The 20,883-nt window shown below is 38.6% G+C and overlaps 1 protein-coding gene across 2 annotated transcripts; it reads right to left on the bottom strand.

The window, feature by feature from the left end:
- Positions 1–4,813: 4,813 nt before the first annotated feature.
- Positions 4,814–19,557, bottom strand: CANT1 (calcium activated nucleotidase 1; the record flags this gene model as incomplete). 2 transcript variants are annotated; one of them, XR_014025642.1, is made up of 7 exons in its annotated part: positions 4,814–5,102; positions 7,789–8,108; positions 8,805–8,887; positions 13,348–13,701; positions 14,143–14,346; positions 16,309–16,966; positions 18,006–18,096. XR_014025642.1 is itself a non-coding variant. In XM_081321435.1 (4 exons), the coding sequence occupies 4 exons, from the start codon at positions 19,555–19,557 to the stop codon at positions 13,331–13,333; spliced, it is 1,326 nt and encodes a 441-aa protein (XP_081177561.1). In that variant the 3' UTR covers positions 11,009–13,330. The 2 variants fall into 2 exon arrangements, 1 of the variants encoding a protein (XP_081177561.1); XM_081321435.1 differs by lacking the exons at positions 4,814–5,102; positions 7,789–8,108; positions 8,805–8,887; positions 18,006–18,096 and adding an exon at positions 19,465–19,557 and having other exon boundaries at positions 11,009–13,701.
- Between the last annotated feature and the right edge of the window lie 1,326 nt (positions 19,558–20,883).

Here is a 20,883-nt window from a genome sequence, read left to right as displayed (position 1 = left end):
TTGAATAGCTCAGCTGGAATACTGTCACCTCCACTAGCTTTGTTGTTGCTCAGCTTTTCTAAGGCCCACTTCACTTCACATTCTAGGATGTCTCATTCGTGGTCAGTGGCCACCTCATTGTGATTATCAGGGACGTTAAGCTCATTCTTGTATAGTTCTCCAATTTTCTTGAAAAGATCTCGGATCCTCCCTATTCTATTGTTTTCTTCTATTTCTTTGCACTGTTCATTTAAGAAGGCATTCTTATGTCTTCTAGCTATTCTCTGGAATTCTGGATTCAATTGAGCGTATCTTTCTTTTTCTCCCTTGCCTTTCGCTTCCCTCCTTTCGTCAGCTATTTGCAAAGCTTCCTCAGACAGCCATTTTGCTTTCTTGCATTTCTTTTTCTTTGGGATGGTTTTGGTTGCTACCTGTTGTACAATGTTGCGAACCTCTGTCCATAGTTCTTCAGGCACTCTATCAGATCTACTGTAATTCTTTAAATCTATTTGTCACCTCTACTGTATATTCAACAGGTATATGATTTAATTCATACCTGAGTGGCCTAGTGCTTTTCCCTACTTTCTTCAGTTTAAGTCTAAACTTTGCAATGAGAAGCTCGTAGTCTGAGCCACAGTTAGCTCCTGGTCTTGTTTTTACTGACTGTATAGAAGAATTAGGACTGCTTAATATGTGGATGAGAAAGGCCATGAAATAACCAAGATTGTAGGCTACACTGGGAAATTATAAAAAAGAAGGAAACTGAAAAGAAGAAATTAATGGTAAACTATTTCTGTACATTATTGCCACCAATAAAATTACGCCATGTCCATGAAGTCATGGTGACTTGATAAAGTAAATAGGGTAATAAATGATGCAGCATATTTTAATTGTATGCTTGCAAAAAAAGGAAAAGGCAAACATGCCAAGACCTACTTAGCAGCAACTGAAGTTGCTGAGAGGTTGAAGTTTTTAGGAGTTTGTCTTTGCATGTGTGTGTGTGATAAATATATGCATACACACACACTCATTCTCAATACCAAAGCTCCAGTGTTGTCAGCTCCTGGTCGTGTTTTTACTGACTGTATAGAGCTTCTCCATCTTTGGCTGCAGAGCATATAGTCAATCTGATTTCTGTGTTGGCCGTCTGGTGATGTCCATGTGTAGAGCCGTCTCTTGGGTTGTTGGAAAAGAGTGTTTGCTATGACCATCGTATTCTCTTGACAAAATTCTATCAGCCTGTGCCCTGCTTCATTTTGTACTCCAAGGCCAAACTTGCCTGTTATTCTGGTTATCTTTTGGCTTCCTACTTTAGCATTCCAATCCCCCATGATGATAAGGACATCATTTTTTGGTGTTAGTTCTATAAGGTGCTTTAGGGCTTCATAGAACCGGTCAATTTCATCCTCTTCAGCACTGGTGGTTGGGGCATAGACTTGGAGTACTGTGATATTGAATGGTTTACCTTGGATTCAAACTGAGATCATTCTGTCATTTTGAGGATTGTATCCCAGTATTGCTTTTCCTACTCTTTTATTGACTATGAAAGCTACTCCATTTCTTCTGAGGGATTCTTCCCCGCAGTAGTATACCTGATGGTCATCTGAATTAAATTCACCCATTCCTGTCCATTTTAATTTGCTGATACCTAAGATGTCGATGTTCAGTCTTGTCATCTCTTGTTTGACCACGTCCAGCTTTCCTTGATTCATGGATCTTACATTCCAGGTTCCTATGGAGAAAAAGTCTTTACAGCATCGGACTTTCCTTTCACCACTAGACACATCCACAGCTGAGCATCCTTTCGGCTTTGGCCCAGTCGCTTCATTCTTTCTGGTGCTACTAGTACTAGCCCTCTGCTCTTCCCCAGTAGCATATTGGACGCCTTCCGACCTGAGGGGCTCATCTTCCAGCGTCATATCGTTTTGCCTTTTGGTACTGTCCATAGGGTTTTCATGGCAAAGATACTGGAGTGGGTTGCCATTTCCTTCTCCAGTGGATCACGTTTTGTCAGAACTGTCGGCTATGACCTGTCCGTCTTGGGTGGCCCTGCACGGCATAGCTCATAGCTTCATTGAATTACGCAAGCCCCTTCGCCACGACAAGGCAGTAATCCATGAAGGGGTAAAAGGAAATAGCTTCCCATTTACTCCACATCCCTTCATGCATGAGCTAATTGCCAACACATGCCTGAATTAAGGTCATACTGATTTTAAAAAGATATCATTTTTAGTATCTATGCTAATCAGAATGAGATGTACAATCATGCTTTCTTCCTATAAATACACTAGCAATAGCACCACCAATAGCATTTAGATTTATATACCATTTTGTGGTGGTTTACAGCCCTAAGTGGTTTACAGAGTCAGCATATTGTCCCCAACAATCTGGGTCCTCATTTTACCGATCCAGGAAGGGTGGAAGGCTGAGTCAACCTTGAGCCGGTGAGAATCGAATTGCCAAACTGCTGGCAGTCAGCAGAATTAGCCTGCAATATTGCATTCTAATCACTGCACCACCATGGCTCAATCATATACAATTGTAGTTCTTCCTATTAATATAAATACTTGGGTTTATAGATACAGGAAATATTCAGTGACAAGGAGCTATGGTCAAAACCTAATTTTATGTGGCACATGCCAATAATGTAATATATGTGAATTAGAGAAGGAGTATGGGTATGGGGCGGAGAATGGACTTTTATTTTCAACTATTTTTATTCATGAACAGAAGCACTGGGAAGTTGCAGCATTAGTTCTGACAAGCCTCTGAGCAGAACAGAAGTGGAAGAACATCAAAGAAGTTACTTTTATAGATCATCAATTAAGCGTCAGTTCTATATAATCTTTCATGTAACAACTTGTAGATACCATCTCTTAATCTGGTAAGGACTGGGTGAGTTTATAACTAGCGTGTGTGAGTATGTGTTCATATATAAGGTGAGCAAGAATCTTTCTGTTCTACAGATTATATTGTAGCCTAGGTGATAAGAAGGCTTCCGTTAGCAAAATGGTAGCCATTGTTTTTACCACTGCAAATATGGAGCCATCTTAGAAAATTTAGATTTCATTAAAATGGTGAAAGAACCCCGCAGCCTTTTGTAACATTAGGAATGCTACATGTACAAATGAATAGTGGTGACAATGTAGAGCTTTTCAAATTGAAATGTTCTTATCCCATACCTGAGTCCCAGTCTAAGGTAAATAAGATTCACTGTAGGCATAAACATCTAAGTTACAACCAAATGCAGCTTGTAAAGGCAGTGTAGCACCTGAATATGAGGTATGATGTGAATAATGTGAAAATATGTTTATTTTCTCCCATCAGCACTGTGCACATTACTAATTGATGTAAAGATTACTGAAAAAATGGAGAAAAATTATATTCACTTTACATTGATTTCTTTCTTCTAGAACAGGGGTGTCAAACTGCCAGCCCACAGGCCGGATGCGTCATGCCGAAACCACGCCCACCCCATTGCTGGCAACGGAAAAAAAATCACGATAAGTCACAACACATCACATGCCATTGTGAGTTTGACACCTCTGTTCTAGAATATTTTGCTTCTTCTTAGTACATAACTTAGGGTCTACCAGACGTATTGGAAAAATTTCAGATTGGAGGAAGTTAAATTATAAAAGATTACTTAATGGAGTACTACAGTAGAATAAGGGACGCGGTGGCTCAGAGGGTTAGGACGCTGAGCTTGTCGATCGGAAGGTCGGCAGTTTCGCGGGTCGAATCCCGAGTGCCGCGTAACAGAGTGAGTGCCTGTTACTCGTCCCAGCTTCTGCCAACCTAGCAGTTTGAAAGCACGTAAAAATGCAAGTAGAAAAATAGGGACCACTATGGTGGGAAGGTAACAGCGTTACGTGCGCCTTTGGCGTCTAGTCATGCCGGCCACATGACCACAGAGACGTCCTCGGACAAGCGCTGGCTCTTCGGCTTTGAAACGGAGATGAGCACCGGCCCCTAGAGTCGGAAACGACTAGCACGCATGTGCAGGGGAACCTTTACCTTTACCTTTACCTTACTACAGTAGAAGTTAATGACAAGTTTGAATTGTGATATAGACTTCTAGTGATGATATATGATTTGTAGTGGTCAAACTTCAATGTATCCTGTAATACTATGCCCCTCTCTAGTGCTATCTTTTCATGCACTATGGCCTCCAAACTAGGGTATCCTGAAGAAAGGCAGGAATTCCACAAAAGAAGAACAAGATATTTGACGCACAGGGAATCTTTAGTGTAAACTGCACTGCATGTGTTAAAATGACTACTCATGGAAAGATAGGAGATCCCCTGACCTATCTAAAGTATTTTACCAGATTTCTGCATTGCTCCTCTCCAGAAATGGTTTCAAGGAGGTTGGTAGCCAAAACATCTGAAAGAGGACATTTACTTGCAACTGTGATAGCAACTTTTTCTTGTTATCTTTCAAACAAAACTGATAAGGGTTGTTTACTCTGCCATTGCAGCAGGTCAAAGTGGCCCTTTATAAAAGGTCACACAAATGGAGAACATATATTCATAGTCACTTATTAATCACTTAATACTCAGATTAGAAACTAATGAAATTTATCTTTCATTGCCCTCCATCATTCATTCATTCATTCAGTTTTCCCCCCATGCTATCACTCTGCTAAACAACTAATTGCCACAACACTATGCCCTGGAATGTCAAACCACCCAGTAGGGTTATATCCTTCTCATCTTTCCTATTATCCATTTCCTTATGACTATAACTTTGTTGTTTGTATCTTATGATTTATATTCATTGCTTTTATTAGTATGCTATTATGATTTATGTTGAATCAATTCACTGACTCTGGACAATGAACAATCATAAAAACAATTAAAAGAGTTAAAACATAATACAAATAGCAGCCAATAGTTTAATAATCCGTCTGTGTCAACATAGCCAGGAAATGGGGCCCTTCTCACCCTCAGGACTCCTGGCCTGGGCACATAGCCAGGTTTTCAAGGTCTTCGGGAAGGCCAGCAGGATCAGGGTCAGCTTAATTTCAGAGAGAGGATGTTCCAAAATGGCAGACTTCCTGGTGCCTGCCAGCTGATGTTGCTTGGTTGACAGGAAGCAAAGAGCACGCCCATTCTGCCATACTGGATTGTAAGGATAAAAACAATTGGAAGAAGACAGCCCCTCAAGTATCCTCGTCCAAGCCATAACGGGCTTTAAGGATAAAAACTAGCACCTTGAATTGCACCTAGAAACATACTGGCAACCCCAGAAAAAGTGGCTGTTCATGTGCCAAATAACTGTAACTATTTACATCCTGTGTAGCCTCATTCTGTACCAGCTGAAGCTTCTGAATGCTCCTCAAGGACAGCCTCACATAGATCCCTTTGCAGTAGTCCAAAAGGAAGGTCACAAGGGTGAGTGATGGTGACCAGAGCATCCAGATCCATGAATGGGAATGGGGACAATTGGCACATAACCCAGAGGTGTGTTGAGGCCCTCTTAGCCACAGATATCACCTGCTCTTCCAGGAAGAGCCAAATTTTGAATTATGACCAAATTTTCTCTGTGATGGCTATACTAACCAGTATCATTGGTGCTTCTAGGTGAACACTCTTCTTTTACTGAATATAGTCATGAAGTACACACAGAGAAAGTTTAGAAATCACAAATATGACCAAAAAGTGACCTGTTTGCTATAAAAGTCCTATAGTAGATAAAGAAATCTAATTAAACAAGTGAGTCCAAAACATATTTGTTCATTTAGCGAGGAAAATAATCCAAAACTACATTTACATGTCTTTGGGAAAAGTATGTGAACTTTTGCTTTCAATAATTGGCCAAAATTGCCAAATAGCTAAGTTTCCAATAACTGTTGTTCAGTACTTTGCATCAGCTTGGAGGAATTTTAACTCATTCCTTTTTGCAAAACAGCTTCAAATCAGGGATGTTGGTGGAGTTCCTCACATGATTTGTCCACTTCAGGTCCTTCTATCACATTTCTATAGGATTAACATCAGGAGTTTGACTTGGCCATTCCAAAACATTAACTTTCTTCTATTTTATTCATTCTTCGGTCATACAACTTGTGTGTTTTGGGTCATGGTCTTGCTGCATCACCCACTTTCTCTTGAGCTTCAATCCACGGACAGATATCCTGATATTTCCTGTAGAATTTGCTGGTACAATTCAGGATTTGTATAATAAGTGATGAAAAGCCATTCTGATACAGAGGCAGCAAAGCAGGCCTGAACCATGGAACAATCAACACTTCCGTTCACAAATGAGATAGGGTTTTTATGCTAGAATGCAGTGTTTATCTTTTTGCCAAACATAACATTTTTAATTCAAGCCCAAAAGTTCTATTTTGCTCTCCTCCACCCACATTCTTCTGATAGCCTTGTGGCTTATTGATGTGGTCTTTTACAAACTGTGGATGGGCAACAATGCTTTTTTGGAGCATTTCTCCTTGTAACCCTGTTGTGCACGCCATTCTTGTTCAGTGGTGGTCTCATGAATACAGACGTTTGCCAATGTAAGAGAGACCCTTGTTTAATTCCTTAAACCTTACCCAGGATTCTGAGTCTTCCTGGAGTATTACACACCTTGCTCTTAGTGGGAACTTAGTTGGTCAACCACTCTTGGGGAGGATAATAATGGGGTTGAATTGCCTCCATTTGTACACAATCTGCATGGCAGTGGACTGAAGAAGTCCAAACTCTTTGGAAATCATTTTGTAACCTATTCCAGCCTGGTGAACGTCAACTGGTTTTTGTTTGAGCTATGACATACTGCCACAAGCCTATGCTGTGAAGACCAGATTTTGATAGCGAATGCCTAGATTTGTTCTTTAAAAAACTGATCATCATCTCACTGAAACATCTGAAAATGAACATATAACCCTAGTTCATACATTGGACGCACACAAATGTGCAGCTTTAGATCATTTTCCTCAATAAATAAATAAATAAATAAGACTAATATTTTAACTTACTTATTTAATTGGGTTTTATCTAATTTTGGGATGTGTGAAGAAAAGACCACATTTTAAGTCATATTCATGTACAAATTCTGAAAATTTGAAAGGGTTCACAAACTGTTAAGCACCACTGTATATGCTGCTATATTTGAAATCAGAACTCCTTGAATTCATTTAATTAGTATTTATTACTTATGGGTCCTTCACCCCAAAATAAGCTTTGATGTGTATTTCATAATATCATGCCCAGGACAGGTGTGTAGGTGTGTGTGTGTGTATTATATAATATGCAAATATATAATAGTCAATCCTAGATGTTATAAAGGTAAAAGGTAAGGGTTCCCCCGCACATGCGTGCTAGTCGTTTCCGACTCTAGGGGCCGGTGCTCATCTCCGTTTCAAAGCCGAAGAGCCAGCGCTTGTCCGAGGACGTCTCCGTGGTCATGTGGCCGGCATGACCGGACGCCAAAGGCGCACGGAACGCTGTTACCTTCCCACTGTCATGGTCCCTATTTTTCTACTTGCATTTTTCCATGCTTTCGAACTGCTAGGTTGGCAGAAGCTGGGACGAGTAACAGGCGCTCACTCTGTTACGCGGCACTCGGGATTCGACCCACCAAACTGCCGACCTTCTGATCGACAAGCTCAGCGTCCTAACCCACTGAGCCACCGCGTCCCACTCTAGATATTATATTGCAAAGCAAATTTCGGATAGGAACAGATGGAAAAAAGGAAAAGAAGTTGCTTAATATTTTTCGAATTTCATTCCAGATCTCAGAGCCTTAGCTTTTTCATTTGGCCAAGTGAATAGCTAATCTTAAAGTAAGTACTTTAATTCAGATATTACTTACTTCTCAAAGGTGCTTTTTCAAAAGGCAACTGGACTTTGTTTTTTCCTTGAAGACGTTTCGTTTCTCATCCAAGAAGCTTCTTCAGTTTGGGACAACCATAACTGGATGACTGAAAATCTCCATAGACATTTTGCTTACTTCTCCGTTGCCCTGTGAGATGCGAGTTGCAGGGTCTGCATGGTGCAGAAAAAATGTGTCCCGATGGTCCTAGCTAACTCTGGCTGATACTTAAAAAGCTAAGCAGAGTTGGTCCTGATTAGTACATAAGTGAGAGAGTACCACGAAGTATCAGGACTATAGACTAGAAAAAGTTTTACAACCTAGAAAACCAATGAAAAATCAATCATTCTCATATCAGCTCATGTTATGCCCATGTTATTAACAAAACATAACGTTTTATCACCAGAATTAAAACTTGACTCAAAGACCTTCATTTAATCTTTTACCTTTTCATCTTTATTTTATCTTTATTTCTACAATTTCAGGACAAATAAGCTGGACAAGTGAAATGGGAAAAATTCCTCTGATTGAGGTAAAATTATAAGCACTAATTTGCAATCGATTTTCCTTATTTTATAATATGCATTATTTTAAATGTTGCCTAATTGTTTCAATCTCCTCAACATTCTATGAGAGATTGCTGTTTGAGCACTATTTTTTATCTTACTGGCAGTAAATAGCTTAGTCCATCCAATTGTAATATGATCACCTAAAGCCAAAATACAGGATTACTGTAACTGTTTATGTGCATTTATGTGCATAATGCTTTATGTGCATTTGACAAGGTGCATAAGGTGCATAATGCTTTATGTGCATTTGACAAATGCTTTATGTGCATTTGACAAGGTGAAATAAAATTCTATTAACTCATTCTTTTTCTTATTTTTAATAACATTGACTTTTAAATCATAAGATGGATTATTTGTTTTCATCTCCTCCAAAGGAGACAGAGTAGTGGATTTTTGTCAAAAGAAATATTTTGAAAATGGCAACAAGTCAAACTGAAACTTACTTACTGCTAAAGAAACAAGAGATTATCCTGGATAATCAATTAGATTCAACAGTGTCAAGAACTTCTTTTCTCATCAAAAGATTTCATCTGGGTTTATAAAAACAGAAATGATTAAATAGTGTTTCTCAATCTTGGCAACTTTAAGATATGTGGACCAGGGGAATTCTGGGAGCTGAAGTTGAAATTGTGCTGAGGAAATTCTGAAGTTAAAGCTGTGTTGGCTGGGGAATTCTGGGAGTTGAAGTCCATGTCTTAAAGTTGCCAAGATTTACTATTTCTGTACTGAATGCAGACTACAAACTTTTATGTCATTACTAAGAAAATAAATAAATGGACATTTATTACTCCAATATTAGTTGCTAAAACAGACCATTCATTTTCTAAAAAATGTTAGAAAGGTAACAGCCAAATTGGTTTATTTTTCCACATTTGGTGGCAATTTAGGGAAATGACTTACAATAGAATAAAAAAAGCTAAATTTTCTCTCAAACTTGTAATTTTTTAAAAAGTAAATATTACTAAATTTTATATTCCCACAAAGTGTACTTAGTTTTGCATATAAGTAATTATTACAAGAATACTTTATGAGTCTTTATGCAAAATATGTACACTACCTTCTGAAGAATGCTAATTAACTTGTGGCGGTCTGCTTCAGTGTCCAAAGTAACATCCTAGCTTAAAAGTAAATCTGATACTGAATTCAATTCAATTTGGAAATCATTTCTGAACTGTAATTCTACATGGAGGCTTATACCATATCCAAATTTGGTTTTCTCTTAACATAAAGTCTTAATATTTTAACCTTCAAATAGATCTTCAACTGCTCAGGCAGACATTATTACAGTTCCTAATTCATTCTATGATCTATATTCTACTGATTGCTATTGCTATTTATACATTACTTGGTTTTAACAATGATGTGTTTTTTAAAAAATATATTCAATTATTTAAAACTAATTAAATATTGAAAAATATAATCTAGTCTTATAATGCTTATAAATGCCATTTATTCATGTGTATTTTTTTCTTTTTTTCTATTCTCTTTTTTCAGCAATGCGCTCTCAATAAACAAAGAAAGAAACAAATAAATACTGGCTACACGCATCAGAGTTACCAAGAACAGGAGTGATGCTAGAGTTCACTATATTTTCTGTCTTATCAGCATCATGCCATGCCATTTATGGGTAAATTACTCAGATTCTGAGGGAGCCCTATCTCTCTTACAAGTTGGTATCAAGGGTAAGGATTTAGGAGAAGATACTTTCCTCCATAAAGGTAGAAAAGTACTATATAACCCATAACCAGAAACCACACCAAGGTAAGTGGGGGAAAGAAGGCAGAAAGGCATGGTTGGGAAGAATCAGACTCCTTCTGCTATCTGACAAATATGTGTCCTATCTCCAACCATTCCGGCAAGCAGGTTGTCTGAACCTAGGATATTTGAAAACAAGAACCAATACATCCTGTTCATATATCTTAAATGGTTAGCTAACTCCCCAGTAAAACTAGAGAGAAGTGAAAAGGGATCAAAAGCATGAAGGACGCACCTTAACACACACACACACACACACACACACACACACTGATAAAGGCATACATACGTATCCTATTCGCAAGAATCTATACTCTAATCTTTTTCCTTGCAATAAATCTGATTAACAAGATTTTAAGATAATCTCTCTCTTAGGACATTTGGTTATTCGCTACTTCCAACTTTTTTTTAAAAAATAATAATCATCTTTTAAAAATAAAACTTCCACAGGGAACTTGATTCTGTATCTGGATATATAAGATAAGGTTATTTACCGAGAGGAAAATGCTGGCACAGTACTGGGAGTAGCTTTTCCCAAACTTGTCCCCTCTACTGTAAATGACTTCCAAGCCAACACTATCATTAGCCATGCTATCTGAAGCTCATGGGAGATGGTTTAATAAATTTAGAGGGCACCAGAGTGGAGAGTTCATAGGAGGGAGCAACCTGCCAATCAGTTCATACAAAGATGGTAAGAGTCATGTGGAAAAATTGGATTGCTGAACTTCTTTAAATAAATCTGAACTTAAATTTAAAAATTTTGAGCAAAATCACACAGAATATAATTTTGGACATACAAGGATGGGATTAAATCAATGGCCGAAGAGCTTAATTTGGAGATTAATCAGAAGTCTGTTTTGTAGATTAGCTGGCTGACTGAGTTTGGGCTGGCTGATTCAGCAGGAAAAGTCAAACATCCATGGGACAGAGGCAGACAGCCTCAAAAAAAAAATTACCATGAATTTAATTTGCTAATTTGTGCAGAGGTGAGGATGTTTAACAATTGGAGAGTATTTCTGCCAGAGTTTTAAATTAACTAATATGTAGGTTCCTTTGCGAAGTGTTTGAAAAAGAATGAAACCCTTTTCTCCTTCTCTTAGAAATCAGAAATATATTTGCATTTTTCCAGAGTTCTGGCATTTTGCTCACAAAAAATTCCTACTAACTAAAATTCAAATCATTATTTTTGCTTCTTGTTATCAACTACTTAATAACAAAGACATGCCAAACAAAGAACAATGGTGATTCTAGTGAGCTCATATTTAAATATATCTGAGCCTCCAAGAAAAAAAAACCTTAAATTGTTACTAAGTAATCATTTTTAACCAGTTTAACTCTTACTAGCAAAAACCAATTCAACTTTATAGGCAATATTCTCAATACAAAAATGGGAGGCAGTTATCAAAATCTGGCTTTGTGTGTCCAAACACATTTATTATTTTTATATGTTTTGGACTCTTACAATTTATGATCTAAATCTTAAATACTGATTGGACTTGACACACACAAACACTGATTGGACTTGACATATTTGATGCTAGCCATGCACCCAGAGAGCGTTCTGATCCTTCCAAAGAAAGTTGACAGATCTCTTTGTCATGGCTGTGTCACAAATAAGTACAGTAGCACCATCTAGTGATCAGCCTTTCTGAATTTCACACAATATTCAAAATATATTATTTCTATTCCACCCTTCTTAAGTGTGCATCATTTTATGATTTATGCTCTAAGATACAAACCAAAAGTATTGGGTGGAAGCATTTGGGGAACATCTATGTAAATCTCTTACTAGAATTGCATCTGATTTTATATAATGCTCCGTGAAAGCGAAACTGCCATTCAACGGTAAGAACACATATTTTGCATGCAAATTAGCCTAGCATCAGTCTCTAAAGGGAATTACCAGTTAGAATAGGGAATACTGAGCACAATGAGTGCAAAGGTTTGGTATAAAGCACACTCCTTTATATTCACACACATTTATGGCATAGGCTTCAACCATATACATTTTGGCATACCCAAAAAATCATTACATTTATTTGGAGTTTCTGTAGCTCATCTTCCTACAAAGTGTTCCTTAATATTTGTGTTTCTTAAACATATATTTTTATCTTATCTGCTTAAAAGCTGGCACGTTATGACTGTCAACATATTTTTTTGTTTCATTTCAGGTAATTAAAAAGTATAGGTAAATATAGGTAAGTTCAGGTAACTTTCAAAATATAAAAGCTGTTGATAATTTATTTGAAAAATAAGATACAGTGCTAGGATTGAAATAAAGCTGCAAGAAAATGTCCAACAATGAGGAAGAGACATGGAAGCATGGAAGCTCACTTGCCTATTTTATTACACATAAGGGAGGAATGATGAATACCGTACTTAAAATTCTGCAGCTGGAATAACTTTAGAATCCGATTTCAGCTACAATATTTTGATAAGATCTTCTTTCCTAACACTGAAAACTATTTTTTTTAAAATGAATGATCATGGAAAACTATGACCTGAACACTCCAGTACATATATGAAGCTTGATATCTCAATGTTATGATTACCAAAAAGGGATCTCTTTGCCTTTAAAGATAAAGGTAGAACCAAACCCTACAAAACAGATGATGAGCCTTTTGTTCCAAAAAGTTCCACGTTATGGCGTCAGCTTTTCTGCTGTTATCACAAAGTTTCCTGATTACAGGCCAAAGTCCCACCTGCAATTTCCTATCAAAAAGAGGTACCTGTGCAGACAAGATTAAAATGACTGTTGCAGGAATAGGCAGAGTCAAAGGGAAACCTTGCAAATGTTTGACTAATATCTTTGCTGAATAACTGGGTTTGAAGACTTTCTCTTCTCAGCAAAGGCACGTGTGAATAGTGAGGGGACAGGAGGGAGGAGGGAAGAATAAGGCAATTCATTAGGTTTGCTCTGCCAAATTAATAGCATGGTTGAATAAAGGAGAATGGGCTAAATCCTAGGGTGCAACTGAACAGAGAAAAAAAGGCTGTACAGGTACTAGACACTTTGTACCACTAGGGGTCAGCACAGAAACAAGCATCAACTGCAAAAGTTTTCCCTTTTTAGAGGTGAAAACTATGCCAAGAGAAACACTTCAATGTCCCATAATGCTCTGCAGCAGAAGCAGAGTTAAGACTAATAAAACAGGAACAGAACTTCTGCCACCTCTCAGGAGCTTATGTGATCTCCTTAAAAGTATGACTTCTTTTAATTAGATAAACTCAATACCCTCGTATTTGACAGAACCAATGCGAGTTTCAGGTAACAGGCAACGTCCATCCAGCATGAAGGCAGTGATATAGGTTGCCACATGTCCAGCATCCTCTTCAGATTTTAATGCCACAATTATCTGATCATCAGTGTCAGGGACAAACTTGAAGGAGGAGAAGCCATGCGTGGGAATGATATCACCAATATGGCTCACAGAGATATCAGTGAAGTCTGGTGTGGAACTAAGAAGCAAGTTGGTTCCACGATGCTCATCCTCCTGCTCATTGTAGCGCCCATGGCTGGCACGGCGTGGCAAGAAGAACCAACGCTGCAGTCTCTCACTCCAAGAGGCAGATTCATGTATCAAGTAACCTGAGAAGCATAAACAAGATAGACATCCTCAAGCATAACCAGAAAGACTTACAGAATAACAGAATTGGAAGGAATCTTGGAAGTCTTCTAGTGAAAGTTCCTGCTCAAGCAGGAAAACAACACAGCAAAAGCTGGTAAAGTTCCAAGGAAGAAGAACCAGACTATTATAAGATTACAGTGATGGCAATAGATATTTTTTACAGGTATTGATCTGGGTAAATCATAGCCAGCACAAGAATAGACATTATACTCTGCCTTCTCTAAGGACACACATACTTTTCATTCTCAAAATCCAAATCATCTTTGCCTTTTTAATTCCAACAATTAAGTATGTATAAGCTTTCATTTTACAAGAAAGACAGAATTAGAAGCAGAATTATGCATACTATTCAGCTCTTGAAAGGTTTACTATGTTGTAACAGAAGTCTGTCTATTGCTCACCTGGTGATTTAATCCCAGCTGCAGTCCGGAGTGCATTGTAATTGGCCACCCAGTTTTCATGAGCCACGTCACCTTTGTAGCCAATGACTTTCACCCATTCTGGATTTTGATTGAGCACCTCTCCTGTAGTTGTGGTCCACTCCTTGCCCAGGCCTCCCACATAGAGGTGCTCATCCTTTACTGCCAACCATTCTGCCTTAAATCCTGAACGAAATGTGAGACAATGTAAAGCAACACTTATCCAACCTGAACTACCCCCCCCCCCTTAAGACCGGCGTCAGTTTCCCCAGTAGATTGAAAGGGATCTGGGATCTGTCTGGTCTTAGGAGAAAAAGTAAAGTTCTCAGGATTTTGTTCTAAGCATGAGTAAAATACAGATTGACCAAATGTCTATGGAGATTCTCAAGCATCCAGGTCACAATTGTCCCAAAAGTGTTTTTTTTTTCCCGAAAAGGCAACAGGACTTTCTTGGTTTTTTGTTTGAAAAATGTTTCCCCACCAGTCAATTAAAACTGAAGAAGCTTCTTGGATGAGAGGTGAAACATTTTCAAACAATAAAACCAAGAAGGTCCAGTTGCCTTTTGGAGAAAGCACCTTTGAGACAGTTTGATCAAATTACCTTAAGAATTATAAACTTGCCTCCTCTACTACCAACCTGTCTCTCATTTTTCAGGTGCTTCCAGACAGCCTCTGATATTACTAACTCTTTGTTCTCTCAATGTAAGTTACAAGTGTAACATACTTTCCAAAATCATCTGACGCTGTTTCTATATCTTCTATTTCTTTACAACACAGGTTCTGAGAACTTTCGAGTGTGAAGAAAAACCTTTCAGGGGGTCTGCGAGGTCAAATAAATTATTTTAAAAATTCTCAGTTTTGATTTCTAATACAATAAATAACAATAGATATAACCTACATAAACCAAAAACTCTTTGGTGTCCTCAATCATTTTAAGAATGTACAATAACCCTCAACTTACGTCTGGTCACTTAGTGACCATTCAAAGTTATGACAGACCTACCTGTGGAGTATATTTATAATCCAGATTTTGATAGTTGCCTCCCCCCACCCCCTGGTGGCCATTGCGCCATTTTTATGGCCATTTGTAGTATCCTGCAGTCACATGACCAGGTTTTACAATGGCTTTGCTGAAAATGGACATTTATTTCTGGTTTTCAACAAATCCAGCCCATAGCAAATCATGGGTTCAATTAACTGTGGCATTTGCTTAATGACCCCTGTAAAAAAGGTCATAAGCTTGAGTTGGTCACATGACCAATCCAATTTACAACCATCATGACTTACAACCATAATAGGCAGACTCCATTAGAGATGTAACTCAAGGACTAATTGTAAAAGGGTCCCAAGACCGAAATGTTTGAGAACTGCTGATTTACATCATGTTCTGCACATAAAAATGTTATGATCTTGACACAGGTAATAATTTATAAAACATACCTATAGCAGCTCAATACATTTCTTCAATGTTTTACAACAGACTTCATTTTTATCAGTGTTTTTTTTAAAAAAATCATATTGGAAAACTGTTCCATCTTTTTCTTCTTGCAGTTTTAATGGTATTTCTATAAACTGTCCTGAATCGTTAAAGGTGTGAGAAACAAGACATACTAAATAATATAGTATAAAATCCTATAGCACTCTTCCATTGATGTGTCCATGCATGTAATATAAAATGGAAACAGAAGTTCCCATTGACTTTTTTTTTACAAAGTGGATAATGCAAAAAGCATTACAGCTGCACGAACAGTGCTGTAACATTCTTTAATATAAACATTTCAATATTATTTGAATATATTAAAAACACAGCCAACGATTCCAAATCAAAAGCACTTCAAATGTTATATTCTCACTTTTTTCTTACTTTTATAGTATATTTCTTTTTTAAAAAGTTTGAAGATGGGGGGTGATTTTAGACCAAAAGGCAGAACAAACTTTTTTTTAAAAAAATGGTTCTTTTACCTCTACTAGACAATGTAACAGAATGTTAGTAAATTGGGTAAACTTCAAAAAGGAGGCATGATATTTAGAGAATTCTTAAAGGTTTCTGCTGGCCATAGGTTTACTTGTGGCATTAAGAAACTGAGGAACTACATAGAGGTTAGGGAACCTTCCAGTATAAAACTGAGAACTTAAACCTGAGCTCACCTTTGCCAACTGTGCCATCTCCATCAGTTAATATTACCCAAGGTACTACTTTCGTGTCATCAATCTGATAGACCACACCGGTTCGATCATCGACAGCATAGAGTTTACCATTAAAGACTACCAGTTCAGAAAGCTCCATGCCACGTCCTTTTTCGGCTAGGTGAGATTCCAATATATGGTCCTTTGTATCCCACTCAACAGAGACATGGTCCCCGCTGGCTGACAATGTGAGATAGCCCTTCTTCAAGTAGCTGAACCAGGTGTGCTCACTGGGACCCTTGGAGTTTGTGTCAAGGTCAGCAATGAGTCCAATACGGTACCGCACACCTTCTGGGATCCGCTGGGGTGGTGACAGTGGGTAAGTGTCATTATACCTCTCACTGGGTAAAACACTGAACCTCCAGGTATGAGCATTGAGAGGAACTGGCCTGTTCACAGGGGATGAACGCTGGAAACAAAGGAGAAGCAACACAAGGACAAGGGCCAGAGTGGTCACCACAATGGCCTTCCAACGCAGGCGGAAACGGGGGTCAGCTGCTTTGGTCATGGACGCCAGCACTGGAAGACTGCCCACACTAATCCTCAAGGGATTCAGAGAATCATCCCATTGCAGGCGTGGACGAGCTGAGATGGGCATCAGCCTGAGGTTCCCTGGAACCTTGGAAAGGAAAAATAAGGTCAAACACAAAAGGATGGGGATAATGAACACACAATTGAGTACAGTGGTAATTGCCCATGTCTATGGGAGAAGAACAAGGAAAAAACAAGAAATATAGAAAGAGCTGCAACAGCATGACAGAATGTCAGATAACTGAGAAATTCTGCAGTGGAACTGGAAACAAGACTAAGTAGGCTGTGGTCTTTTCAAGAAATACGTTACTTGGATACTTGGTGGAGCTAGAGGAAATTGCATATGAGAAACTGACACATACAAAGCAGAACTGCCAAATGACTAAGGCATTTTTGGTGGTTAATAGTTTTCTCTTTAATCATGAACTGGTTAACATAATATAGATTTAAAACCTTATTAAATATCTTATTAAAATAAAATAGCTTACAGTCTATTATTTTGCTTTTCTTCCAAGGAGTTCAGGATAGCATTAATACCATCTCCCATTTTATTGGCAAAAACCTCCACAAGGTAGGTCAGGATAAAAGACATGACTTGACCAAGGCTACTCATTAAGCTCTATCCAAGTTAAGTCTAAATCCTTTGCCACAGAGGTTGTTCATATACAAAACTATCCTACGCTGCTTGAAGATAATGATATCTTTAAAGCTAGACATAAGACCAAAATAACAAGCAGCAGTGTACTTACAGTGATCCCAACTCACAGAATTTGTTCTCAACAATTAAAATAAACTCATAATAACCAGTTAAACCTTTGCTGCTAAACTAATTAAAAGTGAAATTTCAAGCCCCGAACAAAATGGTGCTAGAAGGTGACAAATGAGAACATAAAAGGTAGTGTGCTGAAGCTATGTAACATACATCTCTTCACTTCCAGTAATTTTTTCAATCCAATTTCCTTCTCCTTATCAATGAGTAAGTTCCCTGGCTCCGAACAGCAGTTGCCACCAAATAGTTTCTACCTGCTCTTTCAGAAAACACTAGATTTAATACTTCATCTACCACTAGGAAATACCTACTACTACTCTTTTCATTATACTGAATAGAAATTAATAACCCTACAGACCTGTTTGATCGCTCCAGAATCATATCTTGCTGGAACTTCAGGGGAGAAATTTCACTAACAGAATGCAACAGGTGGCAAAGCTCAACTCCTCCTCCAGAAAGATTGAGGAAATATAATCAGGAAATGTCAACAGGTCAAAAAGATTGCTGACTGGTCCAACCAGTTTTACTGAAAGGCCCAAAAGGCATTTTTTTTCTGCTCAAATAGTTATGGTGCTATGTCTCAAGTATTGCAAACTCCACCCTCTCCATAATTTATATAACAGTTCTCCTAATGTTACTCTATATTACTAGATTCACCATACACCTGGGACTAGATAAAACAGCATTGCAACGAAATAGTAAGGGGGAAGAGAGCTTTTTTTTTAAATGGCAAAAATCCAAGGTGCACATGGAAACTGTAAATCAATTGTTAAATTTCCATCAGTTCCACAGCCAATTTATCCATAAAAATCTTTCTGCTGGAAGTAATGAAAAGCTGAAAACACTTTTCCATTGACAAGTCTCAGTTGATGCAATGATAGTGCTGCATCGGAAGTCTTCCTGAATGAGACATTCTGGGAAATAAAAATGTTTGATGAGGGATAAATTGCTGGGGCAAGATGTGCAGAGGCATGACTGGCATCTTTGTGCCTAGACAAGTATCTTCCCATCAAGAGAAGTAATTGCTTCAGCATTTTACAAAATGCCTAGAGAAACTTCACAGGGTTCCAGTTTTGAATATAAATATCACTGGGACCCAGAGTGAAGCAAATGAATTGATGGAAGCAGGTCTGACAGAAATGAAAAGCATGTATAGACAGCTGTGCCAGGGCCCAAGATTGCCATTGCTGTTCTGTGCTTTCCTGCTCCTCTGCATGCTCCAATTATGCATTATCCTTCTCTTCACTACCAACATGTTTTTGGATGGAGCAGCATCCTCAGATATTTCATTCTAGGGATGAAAAACTAGAGCAAACTGAATTATTTTGAAAGGCTGCTGCTGTCTTCATCAACTCCTTGCTTTGAGCAAGGGGGCCAATGGAAAGCAAGTCAGCAAAGGGGTACAAGGATGGACAAGAGAGTGATCAGTATCTGCATCACCAGACCCCAAAGGCTGTGACCTAAATCACAGAGGTCTATTGCCATCCTATTTGTTTTCCTCCCTCTCTGAAAGCTGACACTAGGCTTGCAGGTAAGAAAATAATATCATCCCATATACAGCAAAAGCAATACCATACATAGGCTGGCACAACCACTGAGGATGGAAACAAAATAATATTAACTGAAAAATGCCTTACCTAAACCCAGATAAAATGAATAGTTTGGGGAGGGGGGCAAGCTGAAGCCAATCACATAAGAAAAAGAAAGATGGGAAATACATTTTCTTCTCAATCTCATCAGTTCTTCCTGAAAATCTAGGAATCTGGCAAAAGAACAAAAAAACACACCCCTACATCTCCCCTTTTCTAACCACTCACCGACCAGGCTCCTCCCCACACCGGGAACAACCGGAGGAGGGAAGATCTTTCTGCAGCCAGCCCTCCCTCCAAAATGACTGCAGATCCCAACATGCACCACGCCCAAGAGTTTACTACAGATCCCGACACCCCCTAATTTATCAAGAGAATATATTTCACTTCCTTTACACAGAAAAACTACATTTCCCACAATTCATTACACAAGAAATAAATGAGACTGAGAGGTGAAATAAAAGTAGAATATGCGGTAACTGTTGGTTTAGTAAGAATATATTACATCCAGATAGGCGTCAATTAAACACAGAAAATGGATATCTGGAAATAGTAACATCACAAACATAATATGAAAAAAAAATATTACAAATTCAACCAAATGTATTGGCTCCTCTTTGTGTGGCTACCATGCCTATTCCTTCTGAATTTTTTTCAGTGAACGTGGTGGATAGCTAAGTCAGCAGATAATAAGCAACTAATCAGTCTTGAACAATTATCCAGCTTTACTAACCACCACCATGAAGCCCACTTCTGTCATCTGTGCCAGGCACCTGAATCAAAGCTAGTTTTTTCTCCAGTTTGCTCAGAAAAAAATATCAAAACGCTGCTGAAAATATCCTATTAACGATTTTCATTCAGAAGAAAAGGAACAAAATATATGATTACTGGAAAGTTTCGATTATAATCTGCATAAGGTATCTGTCCTTTAAAGACCTGCTCAAAGTGGCAAGGACAATCCACATCTCCGATTAGTTGAATTACAGCAGTGAGATTCACCCGTACATCAAAACCTGTAAGACTTTAGGTCCAGCACTTACATTAAACGAGGGTGATTATTGCATAAATATTTTCAGCTATATGTGAACCTCAGGAGGTGATTTTTCTCATAATATGGTATCTATGGAACTGCAGTTGGAAATTTTCCATCCAATTCCCAATACCGCTAATGCATACATCCCACCCCCACAAATCTTTGCGGTTCTTCATTTTCTGTGAATTGCTAGACTTACAGAGGGGCCTGGTAGCAGAGCGGCACTAGAGGTTTTGCTGCAAAGGGCACAGGAATCCTGGCGTTTGCAAAAAATCAGATATACTTTATTTTGCCTCCGCAGTTAAGAGTAGCGCGCAAAGGAAACCCCGCCAAGGTCTTTGGGAGCGGGACGCGTCGAGCGAACCCAACGAGCTTTCGAGCTGCGGACATTTTCTACATCCTAGTAGTTGGAGTGGATCTGCCCGTAAATGAATCTGGTTCTAAGGTTCAAGAACGCTCGGACGGGTTGAGAACTCCCGAAGCCTTAACGCCGGTTCCAAACGAGGAGTTCGGAGCCATTTCCCCGGGCGGCTTTAGATGGGTGAGGTCATAAATCCCGAGTTCCCGGCCTCTGAACGGGACAAACGCCGCCCGTTAACCCCCGACTTTCCCTC

This window comes from Vipera berus (assembly GCF_964194415.1).
Source record: "Vipera berus genome assembly, chromosome: 2".
NCBI lineage: Eukaryota > Metazoa > Chordata > Lepidosauria > Squamata > Viperidae > Vipera > Vipera berus.
This window is presented reverse-complemented; position numbering and strand designations above follow the sequence as displayed.